General features: G+C 38.3%; 1 protein-coding gene and 1 pseudogene across 2 annotated transcripts in view; one reads left to right on the forward strand and one right to left on the reverse strand.

Annotated features, from left to right (window-relative positions):
* Nucleotides 1–23,303, reverse strand: part of POLD3 (DNA polymerase delta 3, accessory subunit) — a 52,173-nt gene that overhangs the window by 16,784 nt on the left and 12,086 nt on the right. For both annotated transcript variants that reach the window (XM_058687773.1, XM_058687774.1), the window contains exons 4-8: nucleotides 15,009–15,048; nucleotides 13,639–13,771; nucleotides 7,893–8,148; nucleotides 6,507–6,579; nucleotides 1,621–1,786 (exon numbers count right to left, since the gene is read on the reverse strand). In XM_058687773.1, coding sequence (XP_058543756.1) covers nucleotides 1,621–1,786; nucleotides 6,507–6,579; nucleotides 7,893–8,148; nucleotides 13,639–13,771; nucleotides 15,009–15,048 — 668 coding nt within the window. The remainder of the gene's footprint in view (nucleotides 1–1,620; nucleotides 1,787–6,506; nucleotides 6,580–7,892; nucleotides 8,149–13,638; nucleotides 13,772–15,008; nucleotides 15,049–23,303) is intronic.
* LOC131488469 (GTP:AMP phosphotransferase AK3, mitochondrial-like) lies at nucleotides 15,280–16,051 on the forward strand (annotated as a pseudogene).

Consider the following 23,303-nt stretch of genomic DNA (forward strand, 5'->3'; position numbering starts at 1 on the left):
AGTTAAGTGTCCAACTCCGACTCAGGTCACAATCTCGCGGTTCCATGCTGACCACTCGGAGGCTGGAGCCTGTTTTGGATTCTGTGTCTCCCTCTCTCTCTCAAAAATAAACATTAAAAAGAAAATTTAAAAAAATAAGACAAAACAACATATTACCAACATGAGGAATAAAAGAATAATCTGTAACGATAAGTACAGATTTTACAGATCCTCAAAGAATAAGGCTATAGTAGGAGCTTTATGCCAATGAACTCAACAACTTAGATGAAATAAATTCCTTTAAAAACACAACCAAAACTGACCCAACAAGAACAAGAAAATTTGGAAGACTCTATTTAAAGAAATCAAATTAATAAAATAAACTTCCCCAAAAGAAAACTTTGGGCTCAGGTTCACCGAATTTTATCAAACTTTTAAGAAAAAAAATAATACATATCTTGCACAAACTCAGAAAACACAGTTTTCTACTAATTCTATGAAGTTACATAACTTTGGTACTGAAATATAAAGACATTATCAGAAAAGTAAATAACTGGTCTATCAGCCTCACAGATGCAGTGGCAAAATATCCTTACAATATTAGCAAATAAAATCCAACAACTTATAGAAAGGATAATGTATCATGACAAAAAATTAGGTTTATCCCAAGAATGCAAGGTTGGTTTAACACTTAAAAGCCGATCAAGGTAATTCACCACACTAACAGAAATCCTAAAAGATCATCTCAATAAATGCAGAAAAAGCATCAGTCAAGATTCAGCACCCATCCATAAAAAAACAGAAAAGGACAGCCTCCATCTGGTAAAGGGCATCTACTTAAAACATACAGTTAACATCACACTCGGTAATGAAATACTGAATGCATTCCTGACTATAACTGTCAACAATGAGTGTTATACCCATGGGCTGGGGACATTTTAACATACCAATCTCACATATTCCTAGGAGGTAAGGCCCACTGGACAGAGCCTTGACCCTCTGAAACTTGAGCATTTTGTTGATGTTTTCTACTAGAGTAGCCCCAGCCTTGCTACAAAAGTCAAGTATTTCTGGGCCTATCAGTGCTGACAGTGTCTTTAGAATTTCTTTCAACAGACTAATTCCTACCAACTATGAGGTAGTGTCTCAAATTCCTGGATCCATTTTTAACAGCTTGTGTGCTTTTTATTTTCTTTTCTAATTACATTTTACCACTTGAAAAATAAACTCATTGATATAAAAAGAAAACAAAGAACTTTTTCTCTTAAATTTGACTGGAAATAGTAACCCCTCACTTGGCAATCTAAAGTGAAAAACAGACACAGACACAATCAGGCACACTTATGCCATGTCCACAAATTTAAAATGAAGTAAAGAAAAAAAAGGATAATCGATTTAGTTCAATGGGGCCCAAAAAACTGGATTTGGGCTCTAAACCATCTACACTGGCTGTTCCACAGTTCTACTTCCCTAGATAAGCTACTGAGCTTCTCTCTTCATTTTGGTTATACAGCTGTATCCCTACGGCATTAAGTAGGATTTAGTACTCAACTGAAAACTCCCCACTGTCAATAAGCCCAAACAGACCTTCTCACCCCCAGCAGAGACACTCTTCCCTCACAGGCAACAAAATTTTCCTACCTTTTTTTTTCCTTCTGCTGCATCTTAACAGGCTCTGCTTTTTTGCCGGGTTTCTTCAGGCCTGTAGGGGCTGCCAGCTTTGGTTCGGTGACAGACACTGGAGGTTGCTCCACTATTTTCTCTTCTTTCACTGCTTGTTCTGAATCCAAATTGACTTTAAGTTTATCTACAAATATAGTATAATAGATGATATATAACCTCATCATGCAATGTCAATCTATTATTCCTCTGATAGTCGACTAAGTGCCAAGTAATTGGTTAGGAGCAGGGGGCTAAAGGGATAAAAAAAAAACAGTCCCTGTCCTAACAGAACTCATGGTCTAGTCAGAGAACATTTCTCCTTTCCAACTACCACTCTAGCAGTAACTGTTTTCATTTCTGCCTCTTGCTAATCCTTCATTATATCACAACTCCCAGGCCAAATAATAGTAAAAGCAGGGCTTAGAAAAAGCAAATACAACTATATGAGGTATCATCATTCTCATTTATATATCACTTATTAGATGAGAAAATTAAGAGTCTGAGAGATAAAAGACATTTCCCGAGTATACGGTTTACAAATAGTGACAACAGAAATTCGTACCAAAATCTTATTTCCTATTCCATTCTATCTTCTTAAACCTGGATACTCTTATCATCTCAGTATTATCTTAATTATATAATTAAAAGACTACTTTGGAATGAGAAAAGTTTGATGCAAACTTTTTCACTCAGGATAAGTTACCTAAAAGTCAATCTTCTCTGTAAAAACTGAATATTTATGAGATTACTGTAAGGATTAAAAGGGATTAGTATGTGAGGTTGTATGGCTTACCCAAGGTAACACTGACAGAAAAGGTTGAGAGACAGGATTTGAACCTAGGTCAGTTTAACTCCTCAAAATCCCTACCTCTTTCCCTACACCAAGCTGCAACTACTATGCCATGCAGAGGATTAAAAAAATGCAAGCAGGATGGGCCTAGCCATCTGAGAAATCATAGAAGAATAGCCTTCGTGCTATATTCAGTGACAGTTTTTTTCAAGAAAAGTCATAAAATACTCTTAGCTGTGAACAGCATGAGGCTCTTCAATAAGTAGCTTTGGTTATATGTAAAATGGCTAAAACCAGCTACAGGGTAGGAAAAAGACCAATTGATAGCTTAGCCTTGGCCATTACACACGGCTTAGTATAATTTATAAACAAAGTATATTCTTTGAAAGAATAGATGATGGATAAAAGTATAACATGCAGCTTGTTTATACTTTATTTTTTGAAGACTTGACTGAGAAATCTGGTGGAATCCACCAGAGAATGGAGGCATTTTCTCTTGCCTTTTCAAAACTGTTGTTCTCAAGTATCAGTACTTCTCAAGTTTTTCCACCAAATAGTACAGGAGAGTAAACATGTATCTCTAGGGGGTCCAGAGTCAGTAACTGATTCCCAAAAAACCAGTTCTCTGAAGCTGCATGTATATCCTTAAAGTTTATGCAAAATTTGCATTGTTACAGAATTTATATCATATTGACAGCAACTGTTTTAAAATTATATAATAGGGGCGCCTGGGTAGTTCACTTGGTTAAGTGTCCAACTCTTGATTTTGACCAGGTCATGATCTCACAGTCATGAGATCTATCCATCGATCGAGCCCCACGTCAGGCTATGCACTGGGTGGGAAGTCTGCTTGTGATGCTCTCTCTCTCTCCCTTTCCCTCTGCCCCTCCCCCACTCTCTCAAAAAAGTAGAATAAAATAAAATAAAATAAAATAAAATAAAATAAAATAAAATAAAATAAAATAAAATAAAATAAAATAAGTAAAATAAATAAAATAATTAGGAGGAAAAACCTCCAAGTATTTCCTACCTCACTCTTGGGGTAAGGAAAGCAAGGCTATTGCATACAGTCTACCAATTTCAGGAAACTGATCTTCATTAAAATACCAGTGACCAAAGAGATTCAGCATCCAGAGTTTTCACTCTGTCGTGGTTTCACAGTATTTGGGGAACTCCAAATTATTTACATATGCAGCTACAAATGGCCAATTAGCTGGTAAAGAGGCAGCTCATTGCAACACTTTCAGACTACTGTTAAGGAAAATTTAACCACATTTTCTTTTTTTCTGAATGATCAAATCATTTGTATCACTAATTAAAAGCATCTCCTTTTTATCCTCAAAATATGAAACACCTTTAGAAGCAAGATACAGATGATGACTTTTTAATTTTGTCACCAATGCTGTAATTTTTTTCACATATGGAGCATTACGGTTCTTGTTAATGAGATAATTCATATGCCAGAAAATTTATCCTTTTAAAGTATAAAATTCAGTGCTTTGTAATTGTGCAAATATCAACACTATCCAACATTTCCATCACCCCAAAATAAACCCTGTATCCATGAGCAGTCACTCCCCAATCCCAACCTAGCCTGTAACACTAGTCTACTAATCTACATTGTCTCTAGATTTGCCTATTCTAGACATTTTGTATAAATAAATTTATATAACAGGTGGCCTTTTCTGTCCAGCTTTTTTCATTTCACATATTTCAAGATTCATCCATGTTATAGTTCAAGGACTCATTCCTTTTTTGGCTCAATAATATCCTATTGTGTGGTTACATCATATTGTGTTTATCCATTCATCAGACGATGGACCCTTGGGTTGTTTCACCTTTTTGGCTATTATGAATAATGTTGCTATGAACATTTGTGTACAATTTTTTATGTGGACATACAGTTTTAATTCACTCGAGTAGATATGTAGGAGTGGAAGCACTGGATAATTACTTAACTTTTTGAAATACTACTATACTGTTTTTCAGAGCAAGCACATTATTTTATATTCCCCACAGCAGTATATGAGGGCTTGACTTCTCCACATCCTTGCCAACACTTGTTATTGCCCAGCATTAAATTTTAAATGTTTCAAGTCTCCTCAACTCTTTTCATCCAACTCTCTTCACTTTTATCACAATGATCTTGTCATGTCTCAGATACAATAAAAATATTTATCATTTTACTTTTTTCTTTAATGTTTATTTTTGAGAGAGAGAAAGAGAGAGGGGGACAGGAGATCTGAAGCAGGCTCAGCACTGATAGCACAGAACCCCTCGTGGAGCTTGAACCCATAAACAATGAGATCATGACCTGAGCCAAGTCAGACACTTAACCCACTAAACCATTCATCCGATAAAACATTCATCATTTTACTCTAAACATTCATCCTTGAAAAAATGTTAGATAAATCAACTTTAGAAGCCATTCTTTTTAGTAGGTAAGTATTTAATTCTTTTATTTTATCCAGTTTCCCTACTCCTTCTATCACTGTCTGCCTAGCAATTAAAATAATTAACTGTTTTATTCTTTATTGATTTGTCTGTCTCTAACAGAATATAAGGACCATGAAGGCTGAGACCTTGCTTGTCTACATTTCCTCTACTGTATCACCATGTATAATAGTTGCAAATACACAGTACTTGCTCAATAAATATTTCTGAAATAAACACATGAATAAATAAGTATATACTTCTGTATAGCTTGATTTTTTTTTTACAACTAGCGAATATTCACAGCTTATATATTTTAGAAATAATAAAATTTTTTAAATTCACTGGTTACAAACGCATAAGAAAACAAAACAAAAATAAAAACGTGGACCTAAAAGTCACCAAGGAACCATACACACTCTGATTGGGTTCAGTGGACCAGTACCAGCCATGCAGGCCAGTGACATTAGCACTATCTATTTTCACAGAAGTAGGGAGCCCTCCTTGTGCATTCTGCCTGCAACAATACAACACGCTTCCCAATAACCTGAAGTATCAAATTTTCTACATACTTTCAAAAGACAAAAACCTTCTCTGATGGATTTTATGGCAAATAAACACTATCTACCCCAACGCCTCCTCCAACCACTAATCCGACCATCCCAGGAAAGCAGAATTCTGACTAATTTTTCTTGCACAAGCATGTAACAAAACACCTTCCCACAAGATCTTTGTAAAACTGATGCTCCAAGAAAGTGTGCCATAATTGTCCTGTGGCTCCTGAATGCTTTCTGGTATTATGCCACATAACCCTTAGGGGAGGTGTACTTGGTATGAGAAGTATGAAAATACGTGACTACTGGTTCTTTCCATATGAAAGAATTCTAATTAAAACAAAATTTTTAAGGGCATCTGGATGGCTCAGTCTGTTAAGCTTCTGACTTTGGCTCAGGTCATGATCTTGTTCATGAGTTTGAGTCTCACATCAGGCTCTGTGCTGACGGCTTGGAGCCTGGAGCCTGCTGCTGGTTTTCTCTCTCTCGCAAAAATAAAAATACTAAAAAAAATTTTTTAAATAAAGGAAATTTTGCTTTCTCAAAAAGTATTATTTTTAAATGGCTACAATCACCTGTGCCCTTCTAATTCATACTGAGGTCTAGTTCATTAACATGCATAATCTGTAAAAAATAACTATAGAATGTCTAAAAGATTTGTTTTTGCAACCCCTTGGGAGACAGAGGTAATAATTAATAATGGTCACACCAGGCAAACTGACCCCAGCATCTAGGATATTAACCTCAACACTATGCTGTTTAACCAAGCAACCTCCCTTCTATTTTATCACCCATTTTCAAGAGCCCTATGAAACAAAAAATTGTCTTTTCAAGGCAGGAAGTAAAAACAGGAATAGTAAACTACCCGCCAAGGTAAACTGAACTCAGCTCACCCGTTAAAATCCACTGTTCCAGTTGGGTTACTTCCATTCAATATATTGGTCAGTAGACTGCAAATTTATGTTAGGATGCAGCAAGTCTATATGGTACACCAGATGGGTAAAAACTGGGTAAGGTGGCTTTCCCCTCAAATATGTTATTATATTACCATTCATGTATTAATCAAAGGAAGGTAAAAACATGCTTACTCATAGCAGCTTTTCCAAAAAAATTGTTCATCACATTCCCTTTCCCTGGTGCCTTGTTGCCTGCAGAAGATACCTAGAAGCAGAAAACACATATGATTTTTTTTAGCGTCTAGGCTGTTCTTCAAGTCGGAGTCTTAAACAATCTCTTCAATTGCAGGGCACATTGTCACGATGGCACAGTCCCTATATAATCATGCCAAAATGTGTCAGCGTGAGATATAAGAACAAATCCACACCAGAGTATCTGATGTTAATCTCCAAAGCTTAGTTACTCATAGTTCTTACAGAATTATTACCCATGAATGTGTCTAAACTTTGAGTATATTGAAAAACTGCTTAGTTTGATAGAATTAAAACAGATCAGAGGCAGTATGATACACAACAAGGGAACCTCCAAAATGTTACATTTGTTATTATCAGAAGTGGATTTGAATTCTGGTTGTGCCATGTAATAGCAATCTGATATCCAGGCAATTGGCCCTTAGTTTCACCACCTACAAAACGGAGATCTCTTCCTCACAGAATAGTTAGGAGGATTTAAGCAAAGATCCAAACTACTGGCACACAGTAGTTCTATAAATGTTAGGGGTTTTCCCTCCACTCCCCTCTCCTTTTCCAAAGCAGAGGCCAAAAATCACAATGATGGTAATAACAATAATAACGATAATTATGGGGTGCCTGGGTGGCTCAGTTGGTTAAGCGTCTGACTTTAGCTCAGGTCACGATCTCCTGGTTCGTGACTTCTAGCCCCGCATCAGGGTCTCTGCTGAGCCCACTTCTGATCCTCTGTCCCCCTCTCTCTGCCCCTCCCTGACTCGTTTTCTCTCTCAAAAATAACTAAACCTTAAAAAATAACAATAATTATGCTTTTCTGGAGTATTTTTTAATAGTTTTTAATGAGACTTTTCTTAAGTCAATGCACTTAAGTTAGTTCAGATGTGTGAACAATAAATAAGGGAAGCAGATGAGGAAAAAAACAAGAAAAATTCATAAAACAGAATGAGAATGTTAAATACACTAGGAAGAAAGGCATACATGGCAAAGCTCAGAATATAAGATGTTCCCAAAATGATATATTGCTAATATACGATTCCTGGCACTTTATGGTTTTCAAGTGTTCTCACATGCATGATTTCAATTGGCTTGCAAAACAATCTTGTGATGTGCACAGGACCATTTTACAGAAGAATCCAAAGCTTGGTGAGAAGCATTTTCAAAAGAAAAAGGACAATTTCAGACGAGAATATCAAGAATTAAAGGATTCAGACCACAATGGAAAAACTAGACTATATTATTATATATTGGAACCTTATGTGATTAAACTACAATGCTCTTCTAGTTACCCATTCTGAGCTATAAAGACATCTTTAAACTTATGTTTGTTACCTCTTTAGCCTCTGTTTTGGTTTCCTTGTTGGCTTCTTGGGTTTTAGAAGCAGCTTTAGAGGCAAACATTCCCATTATTCCCTTGGGCTGCTGTAAAATCTGTTTGGAGGTAGGTGGACTATGACCATTGGTTGTCAACTCATTATTGGCTTGTGTCTCACTTGATACTTGAAGATCTGACTGCTCAAACTTTTCGGAAGATGAGGATTCAGCAGGAGCTCTGGGAACTGCAGCTGCACATTGTATGGCACTAAACCTGAAGTTGGAAATGTTACATTAATTTCAAAGTCTTGCTTCTTCCACACAATACTTTCTACCTCTAACACTATTAAATTAGAAAAGTTTAGAACTAAAATGGATTTTAGAAATTATTTTGTGCAGGGGTGGCTGGGTGGCTCGGTCGGTTAAGCATCTGACTCTTGATTTCGGCTCAGGTCATGATCTCACTGTTCGTGAGTTTGAGCCTGGCCACGGGCTCTGTGCTGGCAGTGTGGAGCCTGCCTGGGATTCTGTCTCCTGTCTCCCTCTCTCTCTGTCCTTCCCTTGCTTGCTCTGTCTCAAAAATAAATAAAAACTCTAATTTAGATAGAGAAAAAAGTATTGGAGAGATGTTGAGAGACTTGTCCTAGATTATACATCTAGTCAGTAACAGAACCAGGACTGGAATCTGAGGTCTTCTACCATACCATATTGAACATCTTACTTTTTTGAAGAAAGCACCCCAATTCAAAACAGTAAGAATATACCAAAAAATAACAAAAGATTAGTAATGTCAACATCCTTGGGAAATCAAATGGTTATCTCTTGTGTTTAAAGACCTTCACCTTACAGAGCTACGTATGCAATAAATATTGACTGAACCAAAATTACGAGCTTTAAATATTAATAAAATTCCTGGCAACTCTCCTGGCCAGAGTGGGTCATGCTTTAAAATAAGGAAGAAGCTGGGAACAGAGCCACTGGCTCCTATGACCTGTGGTCCTTTATTGTCATTTGTGAAAAATTTCTAATAACACCCACTAACAGCACCAGACAAGTATGCCCAAAGCCAAGTGAAGAAATGTGGAACGGTATGCATGGCATATTAAAGGGAGCATTCATCTCTTCTATAATCATCGTAGATGTGCCTTGTTCACACAAATCCCAGTTGTGCTTAAAGCAAAGTTCCTCAACTTTTCTGACAAAGAAAAACATTTTATTTCCCCCAGTCTTTAGCTTACTGGGAGTAGGTGAGAGCTCCTTGGAGGTAGGGAAGGGTACTATTCATCTTTTGTATTTTAGGTACCCAGTACAAGGCCTGGCACATAGAAATACGTGTGAAAGAATGAGAGAACTGAAGTCCCTGGAAGTGAGGCTTCTGGTTTCTCTCCCTTCTTTAATGTATCACCTCCACTTGAGGTGGGAAAAGTTAAGAAAGAAACTATGTGGTAATAGTAATCATTCGAGAGATCAACCAGGCACAACTTCTAGATTAACTGGCCTAAGAAAAAAGTCCCTGATACATCATTTAATTTCAGAAGTAACCTTAGACTGAGCAGCCCTAAAGCTGAGTCTATAGCTCCAAAATCTTCCCCTGATTTATTAGAGTCCACTTCAGAAAACCCCACACTAACACAAATATTTTGTGCATCATAGTTAAGAACAGACGGAAATCATTTCCTTGTACCCACTAGTCTTCCTCTCTGGCCTTGCAGTGCTTCCATGTACACAGAAAAAAGCAATGGTTTATTTCATTGTCAACATCTGAAGTTGGCCCTGAAATAACTCTTTCTCCATTTGGTCTACATTCCACACCTTAGGGTCAGGACCAGAACTGGCAATAAGGAAGAGACCAAGTTAGGCTGGGAACATGTCCGAAGAGAGAAGAATCTGCTCAGTCCTAAAATTTCAACTTTCTTCCTGTCACAGCACTTCTTAAAACACACGAAACAATGAGTCAGATTTCAGTTGGCCCATAATTCTCAAGGGCAATTACAAACTTCTTTATTGGAGATAAATTCTTCACATTTCTACCCATTATACTTTAAGTATTTAAGTAAGGTTTCATTAAAGTGCTTCCTATTACCACATTTCTACTTTGCCATGTTTACTTTAGTGGTCCCTGAGTAAATATCATTTTGAACTTCTGAGTCCCCTTTACTCCTGTTTGTCTACTCAGATACAATAGAAGAACTGATTTTTAGAGCTTGACATGCCACAACTAGATTTTAATACAGATTATTTTTGAAATCTAATAGTACAATTTACATAAGCCTATCAGGATATTCATCTTTTCTTGTAGTCCTTCCCTAAGAAACACCACTTATCAGGGTGCCTGGGTGGCTCAGTTGGTTAAGCATCCAACTTCGGATCATGACTCAGGTCATGATCTCACAATTTGTGGCTTCAGGCCCTGCATCAGGCTCTGTGCTGACAGCTCGGAGCCTGGAGCCTGCTTCGGATTCTGTGTCTCCCTCTCTCTCTGCCCCTCCCCCACTCATGCTCTGTCTCTCTTTCAAAAATAAACACTAAAAAAATGTTAAAAACCCCACCACTTATTACTCTAGCTATAGAATTATATTTATTTATTTATTTATTTATTTATTTATTTATTTATTTAATAAATATTTGTGTGCCTATTAAGGTTTGAACAGTAGAGTAAAAGAACTAATGTCTATCATCAATTCACTCAACAGTTACTTACTAAATGCTTACCATTTGCCAGGCACCATTTTTTGGTCACAAAATAGACACAATCCCTGTTCTCATGGAACTTACAGAAACTATGTTTGGCAAGTCTCTATTTCTCCTCAAGGACCTGGCTGTATCAGTTACCCCATCTCCTCCAGTAGCTTCAATCATTTCTTCTCTTGTGGCTCTTTCTGAATAGTACAAGTTCAGGGCATTCTCAACAATGTATATATTCTCTCTCAGTCTCAAATCCTCTTTAGCTACCTCTCTCTTTCTCCATTTTACAGTCCAATTTCCTGAAAAGACTTGTCCATTTTTGCTGTCCCACTTTATCATGCTCCCATTTACTCAGTTCACCAGATTCTGGCCACTCCATGGAAAAGCCTCTTACCAAGGCCATCACTAAATCCAATGGACACTTTTCAGTTCCTATTCTACTTTGCTTCTCAGTAAGATATGATATTGCCAATCAGTCCCTACCTCTTAAAACTCTTTCCTTGCTTTTAGAGCCCCCTATATTCTCGTGATTTTCCTCTCATCTCTGGCTGCTCCCATTTAGGCTCCTCTTCTCTTGCCCATCCCTTGAAAAGTGGCTATCTTTAAATAGCGCTTACTACATACCAAACACTATTCTAAGTGTTTTATATATATTCATTCATTTACTCCTCAATAACCTGTTGAGCTTTGTACCATTGTTAGCTTCATTTTACTGATGAGGAGACGGAGGCACAGAGAGGTTCAATAATTTGCTTAAGGTTATACAGCTAGTAACCATGGCCTCGAGTTTTACTTTCTGCCCTTCATTCTACGCATTCTCTGTGAATGACTGTATCTACTGCTGTGTCCCAATTAATTACCTATTTTCTCTGATTCCAAAATCTCTATCTTCATGCCAGATTTCTCTCCTTAGCTCTAGACTCATCTATCTATTGCATGGACATCTTCACTTGGACTCCCCACAGGCTTCTCAAACTCAACATGTCCAAACCCAATTCACCATTTTCCTTCTCCCCGCAAGCTTACTCCTCCCCACATACTCCCTTTCTCACTGATAACACCATCACCCAATTCAGCCACCAAGTCAGATATACGGTTATCATCCTTAACATCATGAACACCCCCACCCAGCCACATACACACACCTGGTCTCCAAGCGTGACAACATACAGGTTTTGACAGCATGACTCTTTAACCTTCATACCTCTTCACCCTCAATACAACTACTATACTTCAGATAACTGTCATCTCCACCCTGAATCACTGCAACATTTCTCTTCACTGATGGCTTTGTCTCCCGATTATTCCCTTCTGATCGATGTTCACCATCTTATTGCAGCCAAGTGATCTTTTTTTTTTTAATATTTATTTTTGAATGAGAGGAAGAAAACAAGCACAAGCAGGAGAGGAACAGAGAGAGAGGGAGAAAGAGAATCCCAAGCAGGCTCTGCGCTTTCAGCACAGAGCCTGATGTGGGGCTTGATCCTACAAACCATGAGATCATGACCTGAGCCAAAATCAAGAGTTGGACACTTAATTGACTGAGCCACCTGGGTGCCCCAAGTGATCTTTCTATAAATGCAGCTCTGATCATTTCACCCATCTGCTTCAAAATCTTCAGTGGCTCCCCAGTGCCCTCAGAATAAAGTTGAAACTCTTTAACCTACTAGTCAAAGTGTAGACTGTGAGTCCTACTTTAGTCTTATATTTCATTATTTCCTACCTCTCAGTCTAAGTCCAGCCATAGAAAATGACTTTGGTTCCACACAAGCACCATGTTTCCTCACAGTTCTGTCCTCACTCTTCTACTTCTCCTTTTACTGGCTACTTCTACTTGGGCCTTAAGGCCTTGACTTAAATGTCACACCCTCTAGGAAGGCTTCTCTCTTTTGCCTCATCACTCCACCCCACCCAAAAGTGAGGGATGAGTGTCTGTGGGAAATCAAATAGCTATGTCCTGGGTTAGGCGATTATAAGGAAAGCATGCATTCTCCTAACCCAGGACATAGCTATTTGATTTCCCACCTATCCCCCTTTTTTGTTTGAGGAATCTTCTTGCTCATGGGAGTTGAGGAGGGTAATCAGTCATTGTTCATGACGTCTTGAGGAGGCCACTATGGTGGAGATCACTCAGAGGGCTATGAGAAGAGCAGGCCAGAAAGCAGTGTTCTGCTTTGCAATGCGTTCCCTATAATCTCCTAACACAGGCCCTAGCTATTTGATTTCCCACAAATGCCCCCCAAATAGCCTCCCTCAGTATTACTCCTATTATAGCACTGTCACGCTATAATGTAAGTGTTTACCATAGGACCATTAGTTCCATAAGCAGGTACTGGGCCATATTCACTCTACAGTGTGTGGCATGTCATAGGTACTCATCAGAACTTTGTGGAATGAATTCAAATGATCTCACTTAGTACCTATCAAAGTAGTAGGTGCTTAATATGTCTGGGGAACTGATTTGAACTCTTAATACAACCCCACAAAGTAGGTATTACTATTTAAAATTTTTAAAATGAATTTAATTTAAAAATGAAAAAGCCAAAACTCAAAGAGTTTAAGTAATTGGCCCAAAACCACCAGGCTATTAAGCAGCAAAGCCACAACACAAGCCTGCGCATTATGGTCCATCACCTCACTGAAAACGATATAAAGTACAAAAACAAACAAGATGTGATCCTGGCTGTGGAAGATCAACTGCTTTTGGATGGAAGGTAGAGGGATAACAAATTAGAAATAGTTTTTGAAGGACGTTTACACTGGTTCCTGAAAAATGGGTAGGATTCAAGCAGAGACTGGGGTAAGGGAGTAATGAGGGGGCACAACAAACATTTCTGGTGGTGGTGACAGGATAAATACATGAGAAATAGATTTATGGGGAGTCCACTGGGGTTTTCAATATGGGTTGTGGCTGCTATTTTTCACCTTATGATGTACTAGTAAAACCAGGCATGTGTCTTACTGCAAGATAAATGGGGTTTTACTAGACTTGGCATTCACTCTTAAGAGGCAGCCACTGTGTAAACATCTTACAAAATCAATTCGTAAAGAAGCCCACAAGGAACATTAAGGAGCTCACTTGCTGCAGTTCTGCAAGTTGCTTTTAAGGATGTCATAGTCGGTATTGAACAGAGGCCCACTGTCCTTTAGCATGGCTTTCTGGATGCTGTACACATGGATGCTGGCAGTCACAGCTAGCTTGGACTTCACTGCTACAAGTCAACAGGAAAAGCAGTCTGTTAATACACAAACTTCATAGCATGTGGGGACTTTAACAAGAAACCCTTCTGCATTAAAACCATTTGCAATCTGTGGTGGTCCAAAAAGCCCTAAAAGGCCAAAGAGTCACATACACAGTATAACATCAACTCTTTTTTCTATAACGGGGACATAATGACAAGGTAGGTAGTGGTGAGTCAGTCCTAAGTACCACACCTGTGAGGGTATCACTCATCCAGTGGACATTCGGTAAACATTAATGAATGATTGATGATGACTATGATGTTTTAGGGTTTTTTTTTTTTCAGTCAGGGAAGAATCTTTAGCATATAACTGAAGAATAATTTCTACCTGAGAAGACTCAATTATGTAATTCAATTTTTGTGCAGACAAAGCAACTCTATAACAAAAATACTAACCAGATAAGTCTGCAGAGGAGAAACACAGAAGAACATCACAAGAACAAATGTTAGATTCCACGAAGAAAGGGAATGTGCTTGAGTCTCCAGCACGTAGCACAGAGCCTGACAGAATATACATACTCATGATGTATCTACTGAATGAATAAATCTCACTTTGCCTACCACTGTGGGAATTCACAAAGAAAAAAGTGGACATCTCCACCACCCTAAATACCTCAGAGTTCTTTTGTAAGAAAATGACACCACTGGTGGGAGTCTTTATATAGGAAGTACAACAGTACAAGTTTTGTCTTGAGACAAAGGTCCAGATCATGTGGACCCTGTCATAAAATTCCTTTGAACTGGATTTTTAAATAGAACCATAGCATTAATAATTTTGAAATGGGAAGATAAATTTAATTTAGAAGTTCTATTAAATCTTTCTGACCTTGGAAAAGCAATCTTTAATTTTCTTCCTAAAAACCTGTCCTGGAACACAAAACAGTATTTAGAGACTACTGTCTTTTTACAGTTGATGAGGTGTTCCACATGTTATTCATGATAGTTTTTTTGCAAGAATCACATGAGCTTTGAAATCCTGTGATAAAAGTGCTTTATAAATGTCCGCAGCTACTGGTCTTAAAAATGGGAAGTTAGGCAGATGTGGTATCCTATTTTAACATGTTTCAGAAACTACTAATAAAAGGAATATTCACCTCTTCAGTTAAATAGCTAAATATAATTGTATGCAGATGCTAGGGGCAGATTTTTTCTGTACCTACATTGATCCCAAAAGAGGAAAATCTTGCTAAGTTGCTAAAACACTTACCTTCCAATTTATCTTCTCTCACTACTGCAACCTTGTGGCACTGTAAGGAAATAACATGTCATTAGTGTTTAAAGTAGTAGTACAACTTCCAATTTGAAAGTTTCTTTGCTGATAATTCAATTGCACCTTGATGTGAAATTACGAACATTAGGTACCCATAAAAATCTGTATTACAGTTTCATAAAGTCAGGCTTATTTTTTAACTTAAGCTGTTTACTTTAAAACTTCATCAGGTTAAGGAAAGTGATAGAATATACATATCAACAATACAATGAAAAACCAAACAAATGGCAGCCCTCAGCTCACAGTGCTGCCAGCCCACAGGTCCCAAACCACAGAACAGGGTGAGCATGCAACCAGGCCAAAGCCCCCTTTCTGTGCAGCCCGGGCCTCCTGAACGCAGTGATCATGGTGGCACCGAGCTCGGGCAAGGTGTGTCATCGCACATCACAAAATACTTTGAGCTGAAGCCCCTCTCCCACAGGGACCCACTCTGAGACAATGGGCTTGGGACACAGAAATTGGTTAGCCAAGACTTTCACTAAACAAGGGAAGCTCATTTCAGACAATGTCATGACTCAGCTTGGCTCTTCGTGAGCTGAAAAATCTCACCCAACATAGCTGGGTATTAGATAGTTTTCCAAGGACACTTCCACAAGCAGAAGCCCTGGATCGTTTATCAGATAGACATGGTGATTAATCTGAACATGCCCTTTGAGGTCATTAAACAACACCTCACTCCTTGCTAAATTCATCCACCTAGCCACCCGGTCTACAAGATCAAATTCATCCCTCCCAAAACCGTGATGATCTGACTGGAGCACCTATCATCCAGTGTGAGAATAACAGACCAGAAATGGTTCTCAAGAGATGGAAGGCTTACAAAACCCAAATAGAACTGGTCCTGGAATATTACCTACCAGACAAAAGGGGTGTAGGATACATTCTCCACAACAGAAACTGATAAGATCTAGCCCTATGTATATGCTTCCCTACAAACAAAAGTTCCACAAATGAACCAGAAAGCATCCGTTACTTCATGAGGAAAATCGCATTTACCTAGTAAGATGAGCAGAAGCTCCTCATCCATGCATTTAGAAGCTCCTTATCCTAAGACTGGCATGTATGAATTCTTTGAGAATTCTATTAGTTTCATTTCTACTGATTTTATCTGGAAATTAAGGATGTGTCAAATGAGTGAAATATGAAGATTCATCTTTTGAAATTATCTAGTGTTTTATCCAGTAATCTGTGGGTGTGCAATTGAAAAACATCAGAAATGTCTAAACTTAAAAAAAAAAAAAAAAACGTTTTTAATGTTTTTTTAAGTTTATTTATTTTTGAGAGAGAGAGACAAAGCACCCATGCATGAGGTGGGGAAGGGCATAGAGAGAGGATACCAGGCAGGCTCCACATTGTCAACACGGAGCCAGAAGTGGGGCTTGAACCCACAAACCATGAGATCAAGACCTGAGCCAAAATCAAGAGTCGGATGCTTAACTGATTGAGCCATCGAGGCGGCCCTAAAAAAAATCTTTTAGAGCAAATTAAAAAAGCAATTGGTAGTAACCTAACATTTGTTCAGAAGAATAAGTGGTTGATAAAGTTTCCTTACTTTATGGACAAGAAACAAAAAAATTCCATGTTATTTGGGGAAAGTATCTTATAAGGGGCTTTTGCATAGACTGATCCAAAAAAGAAAAAGCATCTTCAGCACTGTGGTATATGGCTTTGTGAGATATTATGTCTATAAAATTCCAAGGAAAAAAAAACTGGATTTACAGATTAGTTGTAAGATGCAAATTCACTGCTACCTATACACTAAGACACTTATAAACTAGTCACATATGCTGTATTTATTTTGTCATTAAACATACCTTCAGTTTACTCAAATTTTCAATTTACTAAAAAAGTATTAATTAGCACATAAGAAAGTTCATTTTCCTAAGACTGTTCTTTTGAAAATACATGTGCACTGAGGGATGATTTACATCAGAAACAGACAGAAGTTCTTGCAAAAACACCAAAGCTGAATATTCAACAGAAAATGTAAGTAAAGTCTTATGTTTTCAAATGTTATGGAGTTTAAAAATTTGTGCTTTAGGATCTACTTGCTAGTTTGCTTTGTAATCAAAATGTAAGATCTGCCTTGTAATTAATAAATTAATTACAAAAAGAAGAATAAAAGAAAACCCATGGCAAAAGGAAACAGAAAGAGATCATGTATGCTAGAGGAAAATTCCCTTGATATATATAACAATCATAATTAGTAAACAGCTATAGCAATTAAAAGCATTTACATGACAGGCTGAAAAAGACCAAAAAATAACTGAGTTTGCTGACTGAGTTCTTTATTCCTAATCAAAGAAGTTGATACCTGCTAGCATTCACTGCCATAGTTATGGCCACTGTTATTTGGCAGGAAGAAACTCTACCGGTGAGTATAATCTGAGTTGCCATATTAAAATGAAAATGATTTGATCCCTTAGTGGGGTAACAAGGATGCTTACGTCCTGTGGGGCATATGAGAGCTAGAGGAGAAACGTGACTCTTGAATGGTGTATTTACTCTTAATGTATGTACTTGGTGCTAAATCAAATGAAACGAGTCCTTGTACAAGCTGTTACTAACTGCCTTTGAAAATGTAGCCCATTTTATTCCAGGCACTCAAAATACAAATGCCAGCAAGTGGTTCTTATGTATTTTGTGGAGGAAAAAAACTTACTTTCCTTTCTTCTGATTTTTAAAACTTCAATGTTGATCTTTCAAAATGGACCAAGGCTTTTAAGGATTATGTAAACATTTCATTCTTCACAAAATTTTCTATAACGCCTTATTTGAATGTTAACATTATGTGCTTTCTAAAAATGTTGTGAACTCTTAAACTTATGAATTATCACTAGGTTATCAGGCATGCATTAGTATTAATGTATTAGAATAAAACTCCATTTTTTTTAAGTATATTTATTTTTGAGATAGAGACAGTACGAGCCAGGGAGGGACAGAGACAGGGGAGAGAGACAATCCCAAGCAGGCTTCATGATGTCAGCACAGAGCCTGATGTGGGGCTCAATCTCATGAACTGTGAGATCATGACCTGAGTCAAAATCAAGAGTTGGACGCTTAACCAACCGAGCCACCCAGGTGCCCCTTTGAATAAAACTAAATTTTAAAACAGTGAAAAATAAACACAAGAAAATGAACACAGCATCTCAAATAGTGTGAGTAAAAGAACCTCTTAGTAAGTTTTGTAAAGAGAATTAATATATAATCATATGGAACCAAATAAAAATTGGATCTGTCTCTCACAGATTAGAACAAATTCTAAACCAAGCAGAGATTTAAGTGTAAAGAATAAAACCATACATACACTAGAAAATATGGGTGAATTCTTCTGTAAACAGATAAATTCTACTATAAAGTGATATGAGAATGAGGAAAAGTTTCCTAACTATAAACAATAAGAAGAATTTAAATAATCTATAAAAACTAACAAATGTACAATTTTTAGATGACAAAAATAAACTTTAAGCCAAAGTACAAAGAGAAATGATAAAGTGGGAAAAATACCTGCAACTCATATCACAAAGGGTTAATATATAGCTTCTAAAATAGAGGAAATAAACTCCTTTAGAAAAAATAGGCAAGGGGCGCCTGGGTGGCGCAGTCGGTTAAGCGTCCGACTTCAGCCAGGTCACGATCTCGCGGTCCGTGAGTTCGAGCCCCGCGTCAGGCTCTGGGCTGATGGCTCGGAGCCTGGAGCCTGTTTCCGATTCTGTGTCTCCCTCTCTCTCTGCCCCTCCCCCGTTCATGCTATGTCTCTCTCTGTCCCAAAAATAAATAAATAAACATAAAAAAAAAAAAAAAAAAAAAAAAAAAAAAAAAAAAAGAAAAAATAGGCAAGAGGTATGAAGACAATTCATAGGAAAAGAAACACAAATGACCCCGAAACATATGACAACATGCATTATATAGAAAAGGGACTCTCATACATTACTGGTAGGAATGAAAAATGGAGAAGTATTTGGCAATTACCCAACAAAAGTACATACGCATCCTAACAATCCTAGGAAACGCAACCTTAAAAGTGGCAAAAAAAAAAAAAAAAAAAAAAATACAGGTTAACTATAGCACAATTTGTAAAAACCATGTATTGTAAATAACTCCAAAAACTATCAATAAGGGACTGTTGAAAAACCTAAAGTATTATCAATGTAGCGTCAGGTGGCTGTAATAAGGAATGAGGAATATTTTGGGGCGCCTGACTGGCTCAGTTGAAAGAGCATGTGACTCTGGGTCTCCAGGTCATGAGTTCAAATGTAAAATAGGGAGTATAGTATGAAAACTTTTATCTAAGAAAGGGAGTAATAAAGGGGCACCTAAGTGACTCAGTCAGTTGAGCATCCAACTCGATTTCAGCTCAGGCTGTGATTCCAAAGTTGTGGGATCAAGCTCCATGTCAGGCTCCGCACTGAACGTGGAGCCTGCTTAAGATTCTCTCTCCCTCTGCCCCTCTCCCCCACACTTGCACTCTCTCTCTTAAAAAAAAGGGAGGGAGGAGTAATAGAATATATATTTGCATATATTAAAAATAGGGGTGCCTGGGTGGCTCAGTCGGTTAAGTGTCTGACTTCAGCTCAGGTCATGATCTCGCGGTCCGCGAGTTCGAGCCCCATGTCGGGCTCTGGGCTGATGGCTCAGAGACTGGAGCCTGCTTCCGATTCTGTGCCTCCCTCTCTCTCTGCCCCTCCCCCGTTCATGCTCTGTCTCTGTCTCAAAAATAAATAAACGTTAAAAAAAATAAAAATGAAAATATATACAACAACAACGGAATAGAAGCAGAATCTATTAAAATAATTACCTGTAAGGAAAAGTAGGGAACCTAAAAATTGAAAGTGGGAAAAAATTTGAATTTAACTAGATACTTAATTGGTGGCTTATCCACAGAGAGGAGTTATTGCAAGTGACTCTAAAACACAGGCTGATTGGGGTGCCTGGGTGGCTCAGCTGGTTAAGCATCTGACTCTTGAGTTTGGCTCAGGTCATAATCCCAGTTTGTGAGATCAAGCCCCACCTCGAAGCCCACCTCGGGGTCTACACTAAAAGTGCAGAGCCTGCTTTGGATTCTCTCTCTCCACCCCTCCCCTGTTCACACACTCTCTCTCTCAAAACAAATAAGCTTTTAATAAAAATAAAAAATAAAAAAATAAAATACTAGCTGATTGTGCATCCCTAGTAAGATATATCCTACAGACAAAAGGGACTGCAAAGAAATCTTAACCTGTTTTTGGTAATCATATTAAAGATAGTTTTGCTTTACTAAAGCAAATATTTTTCAGTATTTTAACATATTTATGAATGTTAGGAACTACCAAAACTCATATAACATAAGAGAAAAAAGCAGTATAAAATCAACTAAATTTTTTTTCAAAAGTGTAATTTTTATAAACTGGGTATATTAGTATGTTTCCATAATGCATTTTCTCCTTAAAAAAACAAAGGTCAGGGTGCCTGGGTGGCTCAGTTGGTTAAGTGTCCAACTTCGGCTCAGGTCATGATCTTGGGTTCGAGACGCATGTTGGGCTCTGTGCTGACAGCTCAGAGCCTGAAGCCTGTTTCGGATTCTGTGTCTCCCTCTCTCTGCCCCTCCCCAACTTGTTCTCTCGCTCACTCTCTCAAAAATAAACAAACATTTAAAAAAAAAAAAAGTCATTCCGAAAAATGTTAGGTTCTGTAAAACTGTACCAAAAAAATTATAGAGCTAATTAGAAAAGCAGCATTAGGAATTAACCACTCAAACTTATGCAACTTTCTAAGTAAGGCCCTACAAACAAAAATGGGTACCTTCAGGAGAAAATGTGGATGGCCTAGAGAGTTCAGTGTGGCTAAATGCTGCCTGAGGGGATACTGGCAGTTGAAATGCCAACTTGCTTATGCTAAACAATGCATACCAGGGTAGAGGTCTGATTCAGTGGGTTCCTCTTAGCAGTCCATCGCCTTAACCACTCGGCCACCTCATCCCACTCAGTGGGTTCCTCTTAAGATGGACACAGGGGTCGGGTGCCTGGGTGGCTCAGTAGGTTAAGCATCTGACTTCAGCTCAGGTCATGATCTCACTCAAAATTTTATGAATATGTCAACATACATATTTTTCTTACAGATTCTTAAAGGAATCAGTGATCAAAAAAAAAAGAATAAAAACCACTGCTTTAAAGGAACACAAGGGGTGACTGAGTGGCACAGTCGGTTAAACATCCGACTTTAGCTCAGGTCATGATCTCATGGTCTGTGAGTTTGAGCCCTGCATTGGTGTCTGTGCTGACAGCTCAGAGGCTGCAGCCTGTTTCCAATTCTGTGTCTCCCTCTCTTTCTGCCCCTCCCCTGCTCACACTCTGTCTCTCTCTGTCTCTCTCTCACAAATAAATAAACATTAAAATAGTAATAATAAAAAAAAGGAACACAATTATTCTAAGGTAAAGAACTGGTAAGACTAGGGGCACCTGGGTGGCTCAGTCAGTTGAGTATCCGACTCTTTGGCTTACATCATGATCCCAGGGTCATGGGATCTAGCCCCATGTTAGGCTCCGTGCTGGGCATGGAGCCTGCTTAAGATTCTCTCTGCCCTTCTCCCCCACTCATGCTCTCTAAAATAAATAAATAAATAAATAAATAAATAAATAAATAAATAAATAAATAAATAAAATTGACATGACTAGATTGAAGGCAACAACTAATTAAAGAAAGAGAGGGGGGCAGGGTGCCTGGGTGGCTCAGTCAGTTGAGTGTCTGACTTTGGCTCAGGTCATATTCTTGCAATTCGTGGGTTCGAGCCCCACATCAGACTCTGTGCTGACACCTCAGAGGCTGGAGCCTGCTTCAGATTCTGTGTGCCCCTCCCCTGCTTGCACTCTGTCTCTGTCTCAAAAAATAAACATTTAAAAAAATAATAAATAAATAAAAGGGCTTTGCCTTATAGAAAAAACAGAAGAAAAGAAAGAGGGGGGTTAGTTAAACCTAGAAACAAAAGGAAAGAAGACATTCAGATGCAAACTTGGGCAGTATTCACTCTAAAGCTATGTGTGGAAAGGATTCTGGTGGCAGGTTTATTTCTGAAAGCAAATAAATCAGGTCTGCTTAATTTTGTGTTTCTGATATATAATGGCATCTGATTCTGTTTACACTTATAAATACCTTGTTATCACCTGGCTTGCCAAATAGCTTACCAATGAGGAAAGAATATGCTGGTCACAGAATATAAGGATCTGATCCCACAGCAGTTGTTTCTCCTTATAAATTACTAAATTGCCAATCTAGTTTTAATGTTTGTTTATTTTTGACAGAGAGAGAGAGAGAGAGAGAGCGAGAGAGAGAGAGAGCGCGAGAGAGCGAGCGAGAGTGAGCGAGCATGAGTTGGGGAGAGGCAGAGAGAGAGGGAGACACAGAATTCGAAGCAGGCTCCAGGCTGTCAGTACAGAGCCCAACACGGGGCTTGAACTCACAGACCGTGAGCCGAAGTCGGATGCTCAACCGACTGAGCCACCTAGGCGCCCCAAGTTTTAAATTTCACATGCTTGGGACTCTTGCTACAAGATGACCCCAGTCAATATATTGATAAATCAGGCTTTTCTGAGCCGAGGGCTCTAAGGGAAAGTCAAAAGAAAGAGAAAAACTCATACATTAGTGGATATCTGAGCAGGAAATCTAATCCTTGGGCTAAGTTCTATGGAGCTGATGGTGGTGGTGGTGGAAGCAAAAGAACTTTCAGATTAGAGATTTGGGGAAGTGAGAACAGAAAAGGTGTCCCTTACTTTTGGGAGGAAGACAGAGAAGAGAAATTATCAAAGTTCCCAAGGATCAGTCTAGTGAAGAAGAAGGAACGAGTTATCTCAGCAGAGCTTCTGATGCCCTCATCTAGGCATGACAGTAATAGAATGATCCTTGAGCCCTCAAGAGGGACAGGGAAGTAGCTAAGAGAAGTCAGCAGACCTGAAAAAGCTTTGTGCTCTGGATGATAAAAACACAGCAGTGACCTGTGCTGATGAATGACCAGATACCAGATGGGACTATAAATAGATACAGAAGAATAAAGGTGTTCCTGGCCTATGCTTCTGCACTGCATTAGCCCAGTCCCCTACTAACACCTCTGTCCCTCAGCCACTCAGACATAAGCCTACCAAGATGAAATTTTTCAAAATTTTAAATTGAAATCAAACTCAGTTTAAAAATAAATAAAATTGGACTTTCTGAACACCCAAGTTGTGGCTGGACATCTGAACAGGATGAAAATTAACCATC

Source organism: Neofelis nebulosa, chromosome 10, assembly GCF_028018385.1.
Source record: "Neofelis nebulosa isolate mNeoNeb1 chromosome 10, mNeoNeb1.pri, whole genome shotgun sequence".
NCBI classification, from domain to species: domain Eukaryota; kingdom Metazoa; phylum Chordata; class Mammalia; order Carnivora; family Felidae; genus Neofelis; species Neofelis nebulosa.